Consider the following 21291-nt stretch of genomic DNA (forward strand, 5'->3'; position numbering starts at 1 on the left):
GTTTCTTAAAGGCACATGTGAATATGGGTAGATTTCATACTCTGGCAATCTGTATTAGTTTAAAAGGGACCAAAAACACATTTAGCCTTTCCATCTTGGCTTCCTGTTCCATTTCTTTCTGTTTCTCTATATCTCAGCCTGAAGCGAGGCACCAGTGCAGGCTGGAAAGAGACAACCTTGCGCCTTCTCTGGCTCACACCTGTGGCAGGCATTGTGTACTGGTGTAAACATCTTTCTCCTAATGCCTGTGGTGTGCAGAACTGGGGAGAAATGCAAAAATGGTGACGGAGTGAAAAGCAAGCCGGGTCAACTCAGGAGTGAGTAATGTCAACATTACGTTGGAAGTGAGATACGCTGAGGGTGAGCTTCATTGTGAGATGGCCGGAAGCAGACAGCCTTGGCCCAATGCGATCCCATTAACCTTGATTCAGGGCTGAAGCTTAGCCTTCCTCTGCACCCACCATTCTTTACTCAACTGCTCTAAATGCCAACTTTTAACTCAAATGGACGTATTGCAAAGTTCATCTACTTAGACTTCTTTAAACCCCCCGGTGTATAACTTACATATAGTAAAGCATTTACACCATTAATGAATCAAGCTATCTCTGTTATGGCTGTAAGCAATTCCCTTCCCTGGCAACTTCTAAAAGGGACAAGTGAATACATTCACTTTTAGCATAGGTCACTTCAAGAACAAGAAGAAAGACCTAAACAAGTTTAATCCCCAACATTATTTTTAGTACGGTCCAAAGACGTTGAAAATCAGAAAAAAAAAATTTTTTTTTTAAAGTTTTCACGGAAAAGAGATTTTATACATTTTCTGTGAAATGACAGGCTAGAAGAATCAATATTGAGCACCGCAAAACAAGCTGGTCCTGAAAGTGAACTTCACAACCCACCTGATTACCCTTGTCTGCCTCTGCCTCTTTCTCTTAACTGTCTCGGTCTACTTGGGCTGCTTTAACACTGGGTGGCTTCTAAAACAACAGACACTAACTTCTCATGGTCCTGAAGGCTGAGAGCCTGAGATCAGGTGTGAGCACCATCGGGTGCTAGTGAGGGGCAGACTGGTGATATTTCCTCGTGTCTTCACATGGTAGAGAGTAGAGGGAGGAGGCACACTCTATCAGGACTCTTTCAGGACACATCCCATTCACAAGGGCTCTATCCTAACGACAACTAATCCTAAGTACCTCCCAAAGATCTTGCCTTCTAATATCATCACATTAGGGGGTGAGATTTCCACATATGATTTTGAGGGGACACGATCATTGAGTCCCTAACAAACACTGAGGACCACTCTCTAGCTACCATGAAGACGGTCGGTCGGTAATCCAGGCCAGTGTCTGATAGCACCAAAGCAGCTACAGATACTCTTTTTTTTTTTTTAAATAATAAATTTATTTTTTATTGGTGTTCAATTTGCCAACACACAGAATAACACCCAGTGCTCATCCCGTCAAGTGCCCCCCTCAGTGCCCGCCACCCAGTCACCCTCACCCCCCGTCCTCCTCCCCTTCCACCACCCCTAGCTACAGATATTCTTGTGTATGCTTAGCTAGCTCCACTTCAAGTGTTGGCTGGAGCCACCTTTTCACCATTTTGCTTTTTAGGGCTCTGCCAGGGTAATGCTTCCCGAACACCTCTACTGCTCCATCCTGTTTCACAGGCAACTGATGCTGATGCTTACATAATCCCACTCAAAAACAGAGGCACCAGAACACCCTCAGTTGGATGTGTCCTTTGTGTCTCCATGGACTCTCTGCTTCCAAAAGTGGAATTGGCAGATTGTGCTCCCCTTCCTTGCAACTCCCCCCCCCATACTTACTCCACACATCCCAAAACAGGAGAAAGGTTATGAATCTACAGGATCTTATTGATCTCTGGGAGTCTCACTTACAAAGGAGTCAGTCATGGCTCGCTGAGGGTAACGCTTCAAAGAAGTGAAGATTTAACTGAAATTTACACCAACAACTACTCACCCCTCGTTCTTCCTTAGAATGCTTAGTGAAACACAAAATAAAAACACATATTGCAATCATCCAGACAACGTGGCCAAGACTCTAATAGAGAAGCAGACAGATTACAGAGGGGATTGAATATGAGCCCAGGCCAGCTCGGGGAACCTGGTAATTTTGGACAATAAAAAGGAACCATAGATCAGCTAGCCCGTCACGCTTATTTTACAGCCCAAAGAGGAAAATGGCTTTCCCCAAGCTGCGCTGTCAACTTCAGGCAAAAGTATAAGGAGCAGTGAGAGGGAGGCTGCCGGATTCGCAGGGCGGCCCAGGGCCCTGTGGGCTGTACAGCTGTCTCATCCCAGGGCTGGCTGGTTCTTAGGACTGCGCTCTGATCCAGGCTCTAAGGGGAAGTCTAAGATACGAAGCTGGAAAAAGAGAAAAGACTATCAAAGTGATGAAAAGGTGCTATTTCCAATGAAGATTTCCTATTCAAAGTTTTCCTACAAATAGGAGAAGGAATGAGGTAGCTGCTCCCCACCCGAATTCCACTTCGCCTGCCTTGATCCCAGTGGGGAGGTTGGAAGATGTGATGCCTTATACTTACCAAGTGTCATGGTTTGAGAAAGACAAGTCTTTCATATCTATATTACCTTTTCTGACCCAGAGAGAAACAGGAGCGGAAATGAATAGAATGGGTGGGTTGAAAGTTTTCTCTGGTTATACTTCCCTGCCAGAGTGGGTTAAAATCAAGTGAGTTCTTTTTTTTTTATTATTATTTTTAATTTTTATTTATTTATGATAGTCACACAGAGAGAGAGAGAGGCAGAGACACAGGCAGAGGGAGAAGCAGGCTCCATGCACCGGGAGCCCGATGTGGGATTCGATCCCGGGTCTCCAGGATCGCGCCCTGGGCCAAAGGCAGGCGCCAAACCGCTGCGCCACCCAGGGATCCCTCAAGTGAGTTCTTTTAAGGAAGAGGGCTGACTAGCAGTCCAAACTTGCCATTTCAGAGTGGAGTAAAGCATGGATTTGCATGTGCGCACACACACGCATGCGTGGTTATACACCCTTGTACAACTAGGAAATGATATATTTTCATCGTTAAGAACATCCTCTGACCTCACTGAGATGCACAACTGAAACAACGGGGGAGCAGACACCTCTCAACAACTCCAAGTCAGAGCCCAAGCCAGTATTATTGTTGTGGTCAAACATATAAAACCTAACATTTATCAATCACCTAAACCACTTTTTAGAAAAATGTACCCATACATTTTTATAAAATTGTGGTTAATTATACCTAAAATTTGCCATTTAAACCACTTTGAAGCGTACAGTTCTGTGGCATTAAATACATTCTCATGCTTGTGCTACCATCACCATCATCAATATCTGTAACTTTTCAACTTCCCAAACTGAAACTCTGAACCCATTAAACACAGACTCTCTGTTCTCCTGGCAACCATCATTCCACTTTTTTTGTGTCTATGAATTTGGTTATACTAAATACCTCTATACATGGAATTGTATGAGATGTGTCCTTTCGTGACCAGCTTATTTTCCTTCATATCATGTTTTCAAGATTCCTTCCATGTGCTGCCATGAGTCAGGGCCTCATTCTTTCTAAGGCTGAATAATATTCCACTGCACATCTAGACCACATTTTGCCTATCCCTTTATCCATCAATGGACATTTGGGCTGCTTCTACCTTATGGCTATTGGGATTCATGCTGTTGTGAACATGGATATAAAATATCTCTTTTGAGATTCTGCCTTTAATTTTTTTGGGGGTATACCCAGAAGTGGAATTGCTGGATCATACAGTACCTCTATGATTATTACTTTTTTTAATATTTATTTTTATTTATTTATGATAGACATAGAGAGAGAGAGAGGCAGAGACACAGGCAGAGGGAGAAACTGGCTCCATGCCGGGAGCCCGACATGGGACTCGATCTCGGGACTCCAGGATCGCGCCCTGGGCCAAAGGCAGGCGCGAAACTGCTGAGCCACCCAGGGATCCCCTATTATTACTTTTTTTTTTGAGAAACAGTCATACAAGGTGAGTTTTGTAATATCTTGCTCCATCATGCTTATAATACATTTTGGGCTATGGCTCTGCTTACTATTAATTCCTTACTGTACTTAATCACAGGAGATGTGACTATATCAGATGGAGTCTTATTATGCCAGTCACACAGGCTAATCAATTTCCTTTACTTCTAGTCACAAGCCGCAGTTTCTCAGGTAGAAACAAACAAGCTAAGTCTCAATGCAAAGCCACAAATGGTGATTCAGCTAAGTAAGTAGATTTGTTTGCTGGGCGAAGCTGAGAATGTTAGCATCTTCCAGGAGATGATCACTGATGAAATCTGAAGAGCCTATAATCCTAGAGGCTCCTATAGAACCTCTTGATTGTTCTGAAGTTTCTATCTACTTTTTCTGGGGTCACCGTGCATGGTGGTGCAGGTACACACTGAGGCCGTCTTGGCCCTTTTCTCATACTTGTAGCTGTTACCTGTTCCTGCCCTTTCTCTGACAACTTTGGTCCCTAGCTCAGTTTTCCTGTCTACTCATTGCTCTGCCTGCGTTTTTAGGTTTATCAGCTTCTACGCTAATGACCTTTCAAACACCCTGCCTCATACCTATTATCCTCAAGTCCAGTCCTCCCTAACGTCACTTACCCTTGGTTATGGACCTCACCGACATAGCCAAGTCCAAGACGGTGAGTTAATCTCTCATCCTTCTACTTTTCTCAGTCTGTCACCCCAAGCTTGCTCCTGCTTCTCAGCATGGCCTCCAGCTGATGGGTCTCTTCCATTCTCATGGCCCACCTGCCCCTTCCAGCCCCACAGCTATGCCACCCAGCTTGGACCTGGGGGCTGGTCACTGCACTGATGCTTGCGTGGGTGCCCTTGCTTCATCTGATTTCTACTGCTGCATTTTCCCTGCCAATCCCAGCCTGGCAGATGGCATTAACTGCTCTATCTGCTCCAAATGTTGCAAAACAAGGCTGATTGATCTCGCTGCTAAAATGCGTCTTTGACTTTCCTTCTGTCACCTCAGTTGCACAATGACCCTTGGATGCTTTGTTAATGGCCGCCCTTTGCGTTCTTTACATCTAGTCTTATCAACCCTCTTTATTTCTTTTCACGGCAATGCATTCTTAGCCCTACCTATAAAACTAAAGTTTATGCAGTTTTGCTAATTTCTTTTAAAGAATTGAGAGCATGTAAGATAGATGGATTTTCACGCCCAGAAAAACAACAGTAAAAGAAACTGTTGACGTATTTGATGCCATATTACATGGTTGTTACAGTACCAAACACAAACCTGCTTGAAACGTGAATGACAAAGCAGGAAAAAGAAAATGTGTGCTTCTTCTACTGTTCCTTCTTTGCCTCGGATCTGTCCTTTTTATCTATTCTACTCTCTTTCCCTTCTCTAATGGTACTTGAGGCTTCTTGAGGAAAACTACTTTCCCCTGGTTGCTCTGGGATATTGATCCATTGATTTTTTCCTATTCTTTATTGTGTCTTCAATGATTTCTTTTGCATTGACTCCTTCCTCTTGGTCAACACACATAATGAAATCTTGGCACCTTGAAAAAAATCAACCCCTCTCCTCCGAAATCCCATATGGACCCATCTACCTATTTCCCGACTTCTCAAACAGTTCTCTGTTCTCTCAGGCTCTTTACTACTGAGCTTCTCTTCCATGGTTGGTGCCTCTGCCTCTGGGTCACCAGCTTGCCCTGCTGATCCTGTTCTCTCTCATTAAGTGGCTCTCAGAAATACAAACGGCCTCCCAACTGCCCCTTCACAGACACTTCCTGATGAGCTCTAAGTCATGGACCCAGCAAATATCATGCTTAGAAAACTCTGTTCTGAATGCTCTCTTGGCGTCTTTTCTCTCTGATTGCTCCCTCTAGGCAACACGGCCCAGTCTCTGGGTTTTGCCTCTTCTCGGAAAACTTTCAAACTTCCATCTCCTGCCCTCTGACCTCTAGGTCTGCATTTTCGCTATTCGCTGGACATACCTAGCTAGGTGGTATAATGGTGGCATGTCTGACTCGGTATGGTTCTGGGAGAACATTTCCTTCCTTCCCATGGGTCCTTTGTTCTCTATTGGTCATAGTAGTCCAGTTGAACAAAGAAACAAATAAAGTACAGACACACACGGTTGTATTGATTTAACAAATGAACTTTACCCATAAAAGGGCAGCTTGGATTGGTGCCCAGGAATCAGGTGGTATCTACTTCAGGTCCTGCAATCTCAAGTATTCTTTTTCGTTTGTTGGTAAGATTGAGATTGGTATTAATTAATGTGACATTTCTGAAACTCTAAACCTACAGTGTTAGTTTTCTGGAATAGGTTTAGGAGTAAGTACAGAAACTGGTTCTGTAATGACTACTTTTGTGTTGTTACAGCTACTTTTTAAGATGTTTGCAGAGTTTTGGGGTATCTAGGTGGCTCAGTGGTTAAGTGTCTGACTCTTGATTTTGGTTCAGGTCATAATCTCAGGGTCATGAGTTCAAGCCTTGCACTGGGCTACATGCTAGGCATGGAGCCTACTTAAAAAAAAAAAAAAAAGATGTTTGGAGAGCTTAAAAGAAGCAGCTCTATTGGATTAGTAACTGCTTCTTATTTTATTTTTAAAAAGATTTTACTTATTTGCATGAGCAGTGGGGAGGGGCAGAGGCAGGAGGAGAGGCAGACTCCCCAGTGAGCAGGGGGCCTGATGCAGGACTTGATCCCAGGACCCTTGGATCATGACTTGAGCTGAAGGCAGATGCCCCAGTAACTGCTTTTTAAATTGGTTAAGTAAAATTTAGCTTGTAATCAATACATAAATGTTTAGCAAAGATCCACTTTAGAAGTTTCAATTATTGGATATATAAGATTAATAAACTGGGAATAAACTTATCTGTGGCCATAAGCCCTCTGGATATTAAAAGGCAAATGACACGTTAGAGGTATGTCTCTTTTTGTCTTAAAAGTAGTTTAGAGTCATGGCTTTACCATGACTGGGAGAGTCCAGGCGCTTAGAACTACAAGCTTTAAAGAGGTGGTCCGAGATGTGAGCATGTTTAAGAAGCACTGTTTAGATTCTTTCTTTAATCAGCATGGTAGACAGAGGACAGTTAAGCAGTTACTAGTCACTTAAATTACTAGTCAAATAGCCATCTTGCTAGACATAGATGGGCCTTCTATATTCTCCATCTGAAATGTATCAGTTTTCCAAGAGGCCGTAACCTAAGAGCAGGGAATGGGGAGATTTCTTATTATGAAAAGATTTAGTCTGTGTGTGTGTTTTACTTCTATAGTCTAGTGTTTGTCACATCAAGTTGTAGAAACTATAATGACAGCATAAATCCTTGATTTTAAGTGAGTACCTGGCACACACATATTATTTCATTACTAATGGCTTTTCTTCCTCTCTGCCTTTCCTCCTCTGGCTTAGTTTCCATGTGGAGAAATGTTAACCTAATAGCCAGTGTGCATTTATTTAGAAAGGCATTTGGGAACAGGGTCTCTTGCTGGCTAATCCAGAGCTTATGGGCTAACGGCTACAGGAGAGAGAAAAAAAACGCTGCTTTGTAATTTCTGGCCTTTCCTATGATGTATAACTGAAAGGCTCCTTGTGCTTTCTATCACCACACAGCATTCCCCATCTGTTATTGGGGCAGTCATTTTAAATACGGAAATGTGGGGTTTTGCAGCTTCGAGTGGCATGCATTGGTTTCAGCCTTAGTGAAAATACGTTTATAGTGTCTGGAGTAAAAGAAACAAAATGAATAGTAGCTGTCATCATTATTATTATTACTCTTACTATTATCATCATTATTATATTTGGAACTATTATTATTTAGTTCCACACCAAAAGGGATTAACATGTACCAATAGAATAATTCTGTGAGATCCCAGTTATTAAGACATGTCCAGAGAGCCTACTACTGAGTCAAATTCTTCTACCTGCATACAATCTCCTATTGTGAGTTTCATATCAGACCTCATTTGTCTTTATCCCACATCCTCCCTTTCCCCCCACTTCAGATCCACTCAATCAAGTATATGGTACAAAAGGGATAATTTCTCATCTTTTGGTTACATGACTAAAAATAAACAAACTGGGCAGGGAAAAGAATCTGGCCATGAAATAAGAAAGACTGCATCTTATTTAAAGCTCTATTTGAGATGTTAAGAATAATAAAAATCAAGTCTCCTTTTCTCTCCTTGTGTATCAAAAGCTTTTATGGAAGGGACTAAGGGGGAAATGTGGTCTGTTTTCCTGGTTTCACACTTGCCTTTTTTGATGACAAATGTTTTTTCTTATATATTTTTAATGTCTACATGATATATCTTGTGTATTAAAATAAATAGGCAAATTCCAAAAATCTAAAGCAGAATACAAATGGTGAGTGGTGTGGCATTTCACAATAAAGGGGTTCAAAATTATAAATCCCTGGGATAGTCTCCCCTCCTTCCTCGAAAGAGCTGTCTCTTTAAAAGAAAAACAGCTATACTTTTCTTTCCCCATTTAGAAGGCAATAGATATCAAACAACCTAGTGTTCACACTTCTATTAAGGCTTGATTTTACTCTGAGGAGAAGTCAGAATCCTACAAAAACAAAAAGGACTTGCTTATATTTTATGAAGCTCAACCATATTAACATTTTAATAAACTGATTTAAGCCATCTGGTGTTTAGAAAATGGGTCTGGTTCTCCAAAGAAAATAAACAAGATATAAATAACTCTTGAGTTCATATTTTTTTTTTTAAAGGAAAAGAAGACTCTCGATCATATACCCTGCCTCAACATTCACTCATTTCAGCACCAACTCTGTTGAGTGCCGACTGCGGTTCAGGAAGTGTTCTAGGTTGTCATGTTAAAGAAACAGTCTGCTCCGAGGCACCTCCAAAGGGCAATAAGTAAACAGAAGATGCGTGCAGATACCAGCAGAATGACAGGGAGCCGTGTGAAGGAACGGAAGAACAAATGTGATTGTGTGGCTGCTCCCAAGTAAAATGTGAGGGGCCCCTCCCTCTGGATAAAGCCCACACATGGGGTGCAAGGCCCCCAGGTCTCCAGCTCTTGCTTCTCTCTGCAGTTACAGTAAGCCTCTCTTCACCAGAGCCCTCGTCCTCCCCTGGTTAGCGCTCCTGGGAGCCTCCCCTTGAACAGCGCCCTTTCTCCCCAACCTCCCACCCCATGTGTTCTGCGGTCCTTGTACTTACTTTGACTCATTACAATAGTGTCCTGCGCCTTTGCCTGGAGGGCTGAGTCTGCCTACCACCACCATAGTTCTAATGTCCAGGTGAGTCCGGCACGAAGGATAGCTATTTGTCCAGTGAATGAATGGATGGATGAATGAATGAATGAATGAATGAGGGAGGGAAGATATGTCTGTCAGTGACGCTGTGCTGGGGTTGGGGGGACAGGAGGTTGGCTGAGTCAGGGGGATGTTGGCTGAGCACAGACATCTAAAGTGGCCACAGTGAGGATTTTCCTAAAACAGAGCTTGTCTTTCCGATGGAGGCTAAGCTTCTGGAGAAAGACTAACAGACAATGGAAAGAGATGGGTTCTGGCTTCAAATGGCCCTGGGTTGAAATATGAAGTGAATACAAACATATGCCTACTTTGTCAAAGACGAGCTATAAAAAGTCCACAGTATGATACCTGACACAGAGTGGGGCCCTCAATACAGCAAAACCTCATCTTATTTAAAATACAATACAAAATACAACACTATGGAGTCTCTGCCCATATGAAACCCAGCATCCTGTAGGAGAGATGGACCCACTTGGAGGCTGAGAGACAGTAAGTAGCTCCCTAAGGATCACTGGGCTGGTAAGTGGGAGCAGCTGAGATCTCAGAAGGCTTGTCTGGTTTCAATGTCTATGCTCCAAGGGGAGGTGATGACTAGAGGCAAACTTAACAGTCATCGTCAAGGGGGACAGATGCATCATGGTGGTGGATGTGATCAGAGGGAAAGGAAGGGCCAGCCAAGGGGACTGGCAGGGGTGGGAGGTGGGAGTCAGGAGTGAGGATGCCAACAATGCAGAGGACCTCTAGAATGGCTCTTCAGAGGGGTCAGGCACTGCTAGGATGCCTACTTGGACAATATTTGTGGCCATTAGGAACCTGGTTACTTCTGGAAGAGCTGGCTTATCATTGGGATGACAGGGGTTGCGGTGTGAAAGGAAGATGAGGAGATGGAACTCGACCATGTAGCACAAGGGAAGCAAGGAGGGCAGGAGCTTGACATGGAAGCAAAGAAGCCTATGTGTACTAAGTGGGAAACGCGAATGTGCTTTACAGAGGGAGTGTTGGAGCCAACAGAGGGAGAAAGGAGGCTTTAGGAGGGCGGGCAACTGAAAATTAGTGGGATTTCAGAGGCAGGAACTGTGGTAACTGACTAAACTAACTTGGGTAAAAATAATGGGTGCTTCTTTATGAGCTAAATGGAGGGAACTGAAGTTTCTGGCCTGGTAAGTTTGATTAGAAGAAAGATGCCTACTTATTCGATAAATGGTACTAGGACAAGGGAATATCATTTTGGATAAAGTTAAGCTGAACCCATACCTCCATTATTACACTAAAGTAAGTTTTAGATGCATCAAAAATTAGACATGAAAAAGTAAGTATGAAAGCACCAGAGGAAAATACAAGAGAATTCTGGAGTCTCGGATTGGGATTTTGGCATGATGCAAAATTTATAGGCAACAATGTAAAAAGTAACTACACACAAATTAAAATCCTCTGTATTAAAAAATATAGTAATGAAGGCCAAAAAGTAAATGAAAAATGGGGAAAACAGATTTGTGATAATTATGACAGGAAACAATAAAACAGTGAATAAATTAACAAAGAAAAACAGAGCTGGGTAACATACATAAACTATCCTTAATTTGACCCATACAACCTTTTACAAGTTGGACTGGTAGAGAAGAAAATGTTTGATATTCTTGGGGCTCTAGAGTGAGGTGAAGACAGGGTTGGTAGGATGGTAGCTTGCTGGGCAGCATGGGAATGCTGGGCTGTGTTTTCAATGCCCACACCTTTGACTCAGCTCTTCCTCCTCTAGGCCTTTATTCGACATGAAGACAGGTACTGGGATGTTTGTGGGTGCATTGCTCATGATGACAAACAGCTGAGGTCACTAAATGTCCAACACCAGTTAGTTAAATTACCACACTGTGGAATACCATCTAGCCATTAAAGAGGGGGAAAGGGTTGTTATGTTCTGGTATGGGAGAATTTACGTGGGGAAAAAAGAGACTGTAAAAGAGTATTTTTAGTATAATATTATCTGTTTTAAACAGAAGAGTTCACACATATGCATACACATATACTACCTCTAAATGTACAGGAAATTTCTAGAAGGCTACATAAGAATCTTAACGTGGGAAGTGAGATTTAGAGTCAGGAGAAAAGAGTGAAAGCAACTTTCTTCTGCCTTTTATCTTGAAAATGTAGTATTTTGATCAAAAAATTGTAAGTAAAGAGATGTAAATGTCTGAAAGACCAAGTTACCCAACTTGCAAATCACAGGTTGTATTCTATTCCCCTTTACTCTAACATTTGACAACGATCATCATATCAGGTAGATTCTTAGGAGCTAGGGCTCTGAGTCTGTGTGAATCCTGGGTCCCTTACTTATTAATGACAACGGGTATATAATTAACTGCTCTAAACTTCAGTTTCTTCATCTCATAGTCCTGGCTGAAAGATTAAATGAGACAGTGCATGTAAATCATTTAGCATACGACGTCAGTGCTCAATAAATGTGATCTATTATCATTATTAATAAAACTCTTTCATCTTACAGTTTGTCATTTCCTTTTACAAATAATTCTTACTTGATGCTTGCTTTTCAGATGATAAAACATTATTATCCTATCTTAATTTCACAACAGCCCCCATTTTTACTGAGTTTCAGAGAAATTAAGTCGTTAGCCTAACATCACAATTGAGGGTTTAACAGCAGATCTGATTTGAAAAGTTTTCTCCCCCTTGATCACAGCTGTCTGCCGACCAACAAGCCCACAGCCTCTATATTTTGACACGAATTAATGATGATTGTAAAATCCTAGGCATTAGGGACCATGAAGCTCTACATTACTTCATATGGTACTTTGGACAGAGGAAACAAAAGCACTATTTACAACTCAATTCTGCTGATAGGTGCAACTTTCCTTAAAAAGAGTTAAATGAATCTGTCTACATGGTTAGCAATGCTGGCACAAAGAGTTCAGAAAATATAGAAAAGAAAAAAAAAAACCCTCACAAAGATGGTTAAATCACCTGTCTGAAAAATCAATACATGCTTCATTTACCCTATGAATCTGACCACTGTTGTCCCAAATCTAGGCATTTTTATTAGAGTACTACTATGTTCAATGATTCTTTATATAACAGAAGTTGATCTGACTCATGGAATTTTTTTCCTGAAGTAGAAAAGTAGGCTGATATTGGCATCTTCATTTAGTAGACAAGACGAAGAGATTTTATGCAATTTTCCCAAGGTCCTTTAGTGATTTAAGGGCAGAAACAGATCTGAGTTCAGTTGCTTGCTTTCTAATTTGCCTCAAATACCACACACTGAGATCACACTCTTCTCTGCTTTAATTTTTTCATAGGATTTTCCTGGAATCAGTTCTGAGTTTATTTTGGTATAATAAAGTATTACACTGAGCACACAGAATAGACAGTACTGGAGTCTCAGTAAATTCCTTAATAGACTCAAAATAATTGATTTCCTTGAGTTTTTTTTTTTTTTAAACAGTTCAGCTCAAACTGAGAATGCACATTTTTAAAAATAGCTTTGACTTCTAAATGCTCTCCTTATGTATAAATGTATTTTAGCACAATGCAACTTTGCTTAGGAAAAATCTACTTACAAGAAAATTCATTTGGTATTTTGTAGTAGTATCATCTCTGTTCTGAGCTATCTTAATGAAGAATCAACGAAATATGATGGCTCTAATAGGCTGTGCATTGAAAATTAATTTGATGTTATTCATTTAATTGAAATCACCACACCCCCTCAACACACACACGCATGCATGCACAGTATGACTGACCACCTCTGATGTGACTGAAGACTCTAATCCAGAAAACATCATTTATTTTTAAATTTTTTTCAAAGATTTGTTTATTTATTTTAGAGCTGAGTGTGGAGTCCGATGTGGGGCTTGATTCCACGACCCTGAGATTATGACTCAAGGCCAAACATTGGATGCTCAACCAACTGAGCCACCCAGCACCCCAGAAAACATCACTTAAATCAGTCATCTTCCTCTGACATCTTGGTAAGCATTTTTGTGTTAGACATTTTCTTGGAACATAATGCAGTTAGAAATCTCTGTGCCATATCTCAGCTGCCCAAAATTGAGTACTTGGAGGGAATGACGTAGACAGTGTGAGTTAAAATTCCTATGTTTTAATGGTGAGGTGGAAGGACAGCTATTGATTGATTTTTTTCTAAAGATTTTATTTATTTATTCATGAGAGACATCAAAAGAGAGGCAGAGACACAGGCAAAGGGAGAAGCAGACTCCATGCAGGGAGCCCGATGTGGGACTCGATCCCGGGACTCCAGGATCAAATCCTGGGCTGAAGGCAGGCGCTAAACCGCTGAGCCACCCAGGCGTCCCTGATTGATTGATTTTTAAAAAAGATTTTATTTATTTATTCAGAAGAAACACAGAGAGAAAGACAGGGACATAAGCAGAGGGAAAAGAAGGCTTGCTGCAGAGAGCCAGATGCAGGACTTGATGCCAGGTCCCTGGGATCATGACCTGTGCTGAAGGTAGACACTCAATCACTGAGCCACCCAGGTGCCCTGGACAGCTATTGATTTAAGTGACCTCAAAATTCCATTATTTTCCCCAGTAAATGCTGCTAAGAATTCATTGGTATGTTCCATTCCAAATGAAAGAAAGATTAAAAACTATCTGGGTTGCAGGGTGCCTGGTTGGCTCAGTTGGTTGGGTGTCTATCTTCAGCTCAAGTCATGATCCCAGGATCCTGGGATCCAGCCCTGAGTTGGGCTTCCTGCTCCGTGGGGAGTCTATTTCTCCCCCTGCTCTTGCTCTCTCTTTCTGATAGATAGATAGATAGATAGATAGATAGATAAATAAATAAATAAATAAATAAATAAATAAATAAATAAATAAAATCTAGGTCGCAATTCCCATTGTGGGATGTTCCTAGTTTAGAGTCCCAACAGTCAAAATCAAAGGTACTTAATCATGGTATATTCTAAGATCTTAAGTGGAAAAATAGATCAGACCTATGGATTGGTCAGTCTAGGTTCTCAAGTTAGTCTTCCATAGTATAAATACATTAGGTTAGAACAACTGAATTTATGTAACGGATCAGGGAACTTCAAACTCAAAGTGTCATTCCCCAAACTTCCATAACCAGAGTTACTAGCATTTAGTTATGGAGAAGAAATGTGAGTTACTGATTATGAGAGGTAAGCGTTCACTGTACTGAGGATTACAAGAGAACCTGTAGGAACTAATTATGAATATAAAATATCCCAACTCTTCTCTCGAAAAGTGAGAATTTTGGATGCAGTCATACACATTTCTTAACATCAAATAATAGAAAAGCTCCTAACAGTCTCACAACTACTTATCAGAATTAAAGCTAGTGTTTGGAATCATGAAATGGTATGATCCGAGTAGGCATGAGAGAGCTCCTTGGAGAATGTGGTCTTGGATAATTTTCATACTTAAATCTTGCAAACTGATTTCCGAACCTGAGCCCACGGCTTCAAGAAACCCAGATATCTTATGCAAAACTCTGTCTGTATAAATAGGTGAACATTATTTCTGGGGAAAGGGTGAAGAGCTTTTGTGAGACGTAAGGCACCGTCTTTAAAATCTACCTCAAAGCCAGATCTCTGGGGAAATGGCAGATGAGGAGGACCCCATGCTCGCCTCCTCCCCGGGAAACAACCAGGTAAGACTCACAGCTGCATAAATAAGCCAGAAAACAAACTGAAGACGGCAAAACAAACTGCGCAGCTAAATGTAGACAAGAGGCTGCAAGGAAGGGACTCAGTGGGGAGCCGACGCACCTGCGGGGCTCTCTGTGGGAGGGAGGGACCTGCAGGTGCTAAGAGGGGAGAGAAACAGACCCCTAGGCCGGGAAGGCAGATCCCTGCAACATTTGGCTTTGACAACCAGAGGGGCTGAATATCAGGAGTTCTTACAGTCAGTGGGACTTAAAACCTTGAATTTTAAAAATCAGCTGGTTCAGCTCTGGAGAACAGGGAGGGGAAATGAGTTCTTGCCCTTAAAGAGCCAGCACAACAAACAGCCCAAGGAGATACATCATGAAAACAGCAGTTTGAAAACCGGGCTGAGGTCTGTAGAAGGGAGAGCTGTTTACTCATCGCAGAGCTAGCTGTTCTGGAGGGACAGAGATTCTTGGGCGATTCCTCCAGAAACAAAAGAGCTAGCAGGTGGCATTTCTCTCCTCTGCTTCCCAGCAAAATACACAGGCACCTGCAGGAACCAGCAACTGAACTTGAGAATGTTCCCCCTCCCCCTACCACTGTACTCCAGTGGATCTGTCCCCTCTCGCCAGGCCTGCCACAGTCCCTGTGCTGCAGGACTGCACCCCCGGGCCTGTGAGCAAACCTAGCAAACACTGTTCATCCAGCCCCTCTGCATGTTGCAGATCTTGCCCCTCCATTATGCTCTTGGCAACAGCCCATCCAGAGCGGTGCTACAAGCCTAGCAGTGTGTAAGCACCTCCAAAAGGGGTCATCACCACTCCAAAGACACTCCTGCCCCAGAGAGAGGGAACCATAACCCCACATACTACTCAGACTGGCGCCCCAGCAGTGCACTGTCCTAACTAAGTATGACTACAGGCCTACTCACCAGTAAAAGCTTCTCAGGGGACCACACAGGGAAAGCACCTGGCAGTCTGGTGCTCTAGTCTTCCACAAACAGCTGGCCTGACTCAACTCAAGCCCAAGGAAGCCCCAGACTGGTCCACTAACACCACAGGGACCGAACACTGCCCACAATAAGTAAAAAGAGCCACTGCAGATGACTGGACTAGAGGAAAAAGCAGCATAGCCACAACAGCAGGATGTACCCAGAACACGCAGGAGACACCTCTGAAATACCAGGTTCTTGTGAAGAGGGGACACTGCACTGCAGGGCACTACAGACCTCTTCTTCATAAGGCCACTATTTTCAAGAGTAAGAGATGTGGCTGACTTTCCAAACACAGAGAAACAGAGACAGACAAAATTAGGAGACAGAGGAATATGTTCCAAATGAAAGAATAGAACAGAATCACAGCAAGAGACCTAAGCAAAATAGAGATAAGAAATACATATGAATTTAAAGTAACGGTCATAAAGATACTCACTGGACTTGAGTAAAGAGTGGAGGACATCAGTGAGACCCTTAACAAAGAGATAAAAAAAGAACCAATCAGACATGAAGAACACAATAAATTAAATTAAAAATATGCTAGATGGAATAAACAGTAGATTAGAGGAAGCAGATGTCTCAATGACTTGGAGGACAGAGTAATAGAAAGTAATCAACTGAGGAGGTGAGAGAAAAAATTATGCAAAATAAGAATAATTTAGGGAACTCAGCGACATCAAGTATCATAATATATGTATAAGAGGGATCCTAGAAGAAGAGAGAGAAAAGGGGGCAGAAAATTTCTTTGAAGAAAATAATAGCTGAAAACTTTCTGAATCTAGAGAAGCAACAGAAATCCATATCCAAGAGGCACAGATTATCTCCTAACAAAATCAAGCCAAGTAGATCAACACCAAGACACAGAATAATTAAAATGTCAAAAAGTAGTGACACTTTTCAAAGCAGTGAGAGAAAATAGTTTCATATAAGGAAAACTCCACAAGGCTATCAGCTGATTATTCAACAGAACTTTGCAGGCCAGAAGAAAGTGGCAGGATCAGGCAAACTGACTTTAAAACAAAGACTGTAACAAGAGACAAAGACACTGTATGATAGTAATGGGGATGATACAATAAGAAGTTATAACAATTATAAATATTTATGCACTCAACATGGGAGCACCCAATATACAGCACTATATACAGATATTAGTAACAACCATAAAACTAGTATTAATAATAATACAATAATAGTAGGGAACTTCAAACCCACTTACTTCAGTGAACAGATCATCCAAACAGAAAATCAACAAGGAAATAGTGGCTTTGAATGATACACTGGACCAGATGAATTTAACAGATAAATTCAGAACATTCCATTCTAAAACAGCAGAATATATATTCTTTTAAGGTATACATGAAATGTTCTCTAGACTAGATCACATATTGGGCCACAAAACTATTCTTGACAAATTCAAAAAGACCAAAGTCATACCATACATCCTTTTTGACAACAACACTATGAAACTAGAAATCAACCACAAGAAAAAAATCTGGAAAGACCACAAATATATGTAGGTTAATAATATGCTACTAAAAAATGAATGGACTAACCAAGAAATCAGAGAGGAAATAAAAAAAATACATGCAGACAAATATAAATGAAAACACAATGGCCCAAAGTCTTGGGGAAGAAGCAAAAGTTGTCCTGAGAGGGAATTTTATAGCAATACAGATCTACCTCAAGAAGCAAGAAAAATCTCAAATAAACAACCTAACCCTACACCTAAAGGAGCTTGAAAGAGAGGGACACCTGGGTGGCTTAGGGATTGAGTGTCTGCCTTTGGCTCAGGGCCTGATTCTGGATTCCTGAAAAGGAGTCCCGAATTGGGTCCCTTGCATGGAGACTGCTTTTCCTCCCCCTGCCTGTGTCTCTCTCTTTCTGCATCTTTCATGAATAAATAAAATCTTAAGACCCCCCCCCCCAAACCCTCAAAAACCCCAAACCAGTAGAAGGAAGGAAATAATAAAGATCAGAGGTAAATTAAATAGAAAACTAAAAAAACCAATAGAACAGTTCAATAAAACCAGGAGCTGGTTCTTTAGAAAAAAAACAAAACAAAACACAAAATGTTTAGCCAGATTCATCACAAAAGAAACAGAAAAACAATCCCCCCCACCCCAAAGAGGACTCAAAGTCAGAAATAAAAGAGTAGAAATAACTGGTATCAGAGAAATAGAAAAGATTGTAAGAGAATATTATGAAAAATTGTATGCCAACAAATTAGATAACCTAGAAGAAAGGGATAAATTCCTAGAAACATAACGTCCCAAAACTGAAGCAGGAAGAAATATAAAATTTGAATAGGTTACCAGCAACAAAACTGAATCAATAATCAAAAAACTCACAACAACAACAACAAAATCCCAAGGAGGAGATGGCTTCACAGGTGAATTCTAGGAAACATTTAAAGAAGAGTTAATACGTATTCTTCTTGGGCAGCCCAGGTGGCTCAGCGGTTTAGCGCTGCCTTCAGCCCAGGGCCTGATCCTAGAGTCCCAGGATCGAGTCCCACATCAGGCTTCCTGCATGGAGCCTGCTTCTCCCTCTGCCTGTGTCTCTGTCTCTATCTCTCTCTCTCATGAATAAATAAAAACAAACAAACAAAAAAAAACTATTCTTCTCAAGCTATTCCAAAATATAGGAGGAATTAAAACTTCCAAATTCAATCTATGAGGCCAGCATTACCTTGATACCAAAACCAGATAAAGACTCCACTATAAAAAGAGAACTATAGACCAATGTGTCTGATGAATATAAATGCAAAAATTCTCAACAAAATATTAGCACACTGAAGCAATAATACATTAAAAAAATCATTCACCACAGTCATGTGGGACTTATTCTTGGGATGCAAGGGTGGTTTAGTATTTGTGAAACAATTAACATGACACATCACATTAACAAGGGAAGAATAAAAATCATATGTTCATTTCAAGAGATCTAAGAAAAAGCATTTGACAAAGTACAACATCCATTTATGATACAAATCCTCAACAATGTAGGTTTAAAGGGAACATACTTCAAGATAGCAAAGGCCACATATGAAAAACTCATAGCTAACATCATATTCAACAGTTGAAAAACTGAGAGCTTTTTCCTTTTCCCTACGGTCAAGAAGAAGACAAGAATGTCCACTCTTAACAGTTTTATTCAATATAGACTAGCAGTCCTAGCCACAGCAATCAGACAAGAAAAAGAAATAAAAGGCATCCAAATTGGTAAGGAAGCATAACACAAATGGAAAGATATTCTATGCTAATGGATTGGAAGAACAAATATTGTTAAAATGTCCATAACTACCCAAAGCAATTTACAGATTTAATGCAATCCCTATCAAAATAGTAAGAACATTTTCACAGAACCGAAACAAATAATCCTAACATTTTGTATGGAACCAGAAAAGACCCCGATTAGCCAAAGCAATCTGCTTTTTTTTTTAAATATTTTATTTATTAATTCATGAGACACACACACACACACGAACAGAGAGAGAGAGAGAGAGAGAGAGAGAGAGAGAGAGGCAGAGACACAGGCAGAGGGAGAAGCAGGCTCCACGCAGGGAGCCTGACGTGGGACTCGATCCTGAGACTCCAGGATCACGCCCTGGGCCGAAGACAGATGCTAAGCCGCTGAGCCACCCAGGGATCCCCCTAGCCAAAGCAATCTTGAAAAAGAAAAGCAAAGCTGGAGGTATCACAATTCCAGATTTCAAGTTGTACTAGAAAGCTGTTATAATCAAAACAGTATTGTATTGGCACAAAAACAGACACACCCATCAATGGAACAGAACAGAAAGCCCAGAAATAAACCCATGATTATATGATCAATTAATCTTTGACAAAGGGGGCAAGAATATGAAAATGGAAAAAAGACAATCTTTTCATCAGGGGTGTTGGGAAAACTGGTCAGCTACAAGAAAAGAATGGAACTGGACCATTTTCTTACACCACACACAAAAATAAACTCAAAATGGATTAAGGATCTAAATTTATCAGGTGAGACCTAAAACCATAAAAATCCTTGAAGAGAGGACAGGCCTAGTGATTTTTCTGACATCAGCCATAGCAACATCTTTCTAGATATGTCTCCTGAGGCCAGGGAAACAAAAGCAAAAATAAACTACTGGGCTATATCAAATCAAAATCTTTTGCATATAAGAGGAAACAATGAAACCAGAAGGGAAATTAATGAATGGGAGAAGATGTTTACAAATGACATCTCTGATAAGGCTTTAGTATTCAAAATATATAAAGAACTTATATGACTCAGCATCCCAGAAAACAATAATCCTATTTAAAATTCACAGAAGAGGGATGCCTGGGTTGTTCAGTGGTTGGGCACCTGCATTCGGCTCAGGTCATGATCCCGGGATCTGGGATCGAGTCCTGCATCAGGCTCCCTACCAGGAGTCTGCTTCTTCCTCTGCCTGTGTCTCTGTCTCTCTCTCTCCGTTTGTGTCTCTCATGAATAAAAAAATCTTTAAAAAAAAAATCTATAAAAAAATGGACAGAAGATGTGAGCAGACACTTTTCCAAAGAAGACATACAGATGGCCAATAGGCACATGAGAGGATGCTCAATATCATTCATCAGGGAAATGCAATCAAAACTACAATATCACCTCCCACCTGTTAGACTGGCTAAAATAAAAAAGACAGGAAACAACAAATGTTGGTGAGGAGGTTGAGAAAAAGGAAACCTCATGCACTGTTGGTGGGAATGCAAACTAGTGCAGCTACTGTGAAAAGCAGTATGGAGGTTTCATAAAACATGGAAAATAGAACTACTCTATGATCTAGTGATTGCACTAATGGGTATTTACCCAAAGATTACAAAAATGCCAATTCAAAAAAAAGGATATATGCATCCCCATGTTTAAAGCAGCATTATTTGCAATAGCCAACTTACGGAAGCATCCCAGTGTCCATTGGTAGATGAATGGATAAAGAAGATGTGGCATATATATATATGCAAGGAAATATTGTTCAGCCATAAAAGGAATGAAATCTTTTGCCATTTGCAACAGAGTATAACGCTAAGTAAAATAAGTCAGTCAGAAAAAGACAAATCCCGTACGATTTCTACTCTTACCTGGAAAAAGAAACCAAACAAAGGAAAAAAAAAATAAGACAAACCAAAAAACCAGACTCTTAGAGAGGACAAACTCATGCTTAGCAGAGGGGAAAGGGGTGGGGGATAGGTGAAATAGGTGAAAGGGAAGAAAGGGTACACTCATTATGATAGGTACTGAGTAATGTATAGAATTATTGAATCACTATATTGTACACTTAAAACCAATTAATTAAATTAATTAATTAATAAGAATTAATTTATTCATGAGAGACACAGAGAGAGAGG

The 21291-nt window shown here is 40.9% G+C and overlaps 1 protein-coding gene across 5 annotated transcripts in view; it reads right to left on the bottom strand.

The window, feature by feature from the left end:
- Window positions 1–21291, bottom strand: part of LYRM4 (LYR motif containing 4) — a 159595-nt gene that overhangs the window by 67375 nt on the left and 70929 nt on the right. For 2 of the 5 annotated variants that reach the window (XM_038584086.1, XM_038584081.1), the window contains exons 3-4: window positions 16368–16404; window positions 1534–2386 (exon numbers count right to left, since the gene is read on the bottom strand). The exons of 1 other annotated variant lie outside the window; for it this stretch is intronic. In XM_038584086.1, the coding sequence (XP_038440014.1) occupies window positions 2337–2386; window positions 16368–16404 (87 nt within the window). In that variant the 3' untranslated portion in view covers window positions 1534–2336. Of the gene's footprint in view, window positions 1–1533; window positions 2387–10737; window positions 12959–16367; window positions 16405–21291 lie in introns of those variants that run through there. 2 more of the 5 variants (XM_038584083.1, XM_038584082.1) reach the window with 2 other exon arrangements.

This window comes from Canis lupus, chromosome 35, assembly GCF_011100685.1.
Source record: "Canis lupus familiaris isolate Mischka breed German Shepherd chromosome 35, alternate assembly UU_Cfam_GSD_1.0, whole genome shotgun sequence".
NCBI lineage: Eukaryota > Metazoa > Chordata > Mammalia > Carnivora > Canidae > Canis > Canis lupus.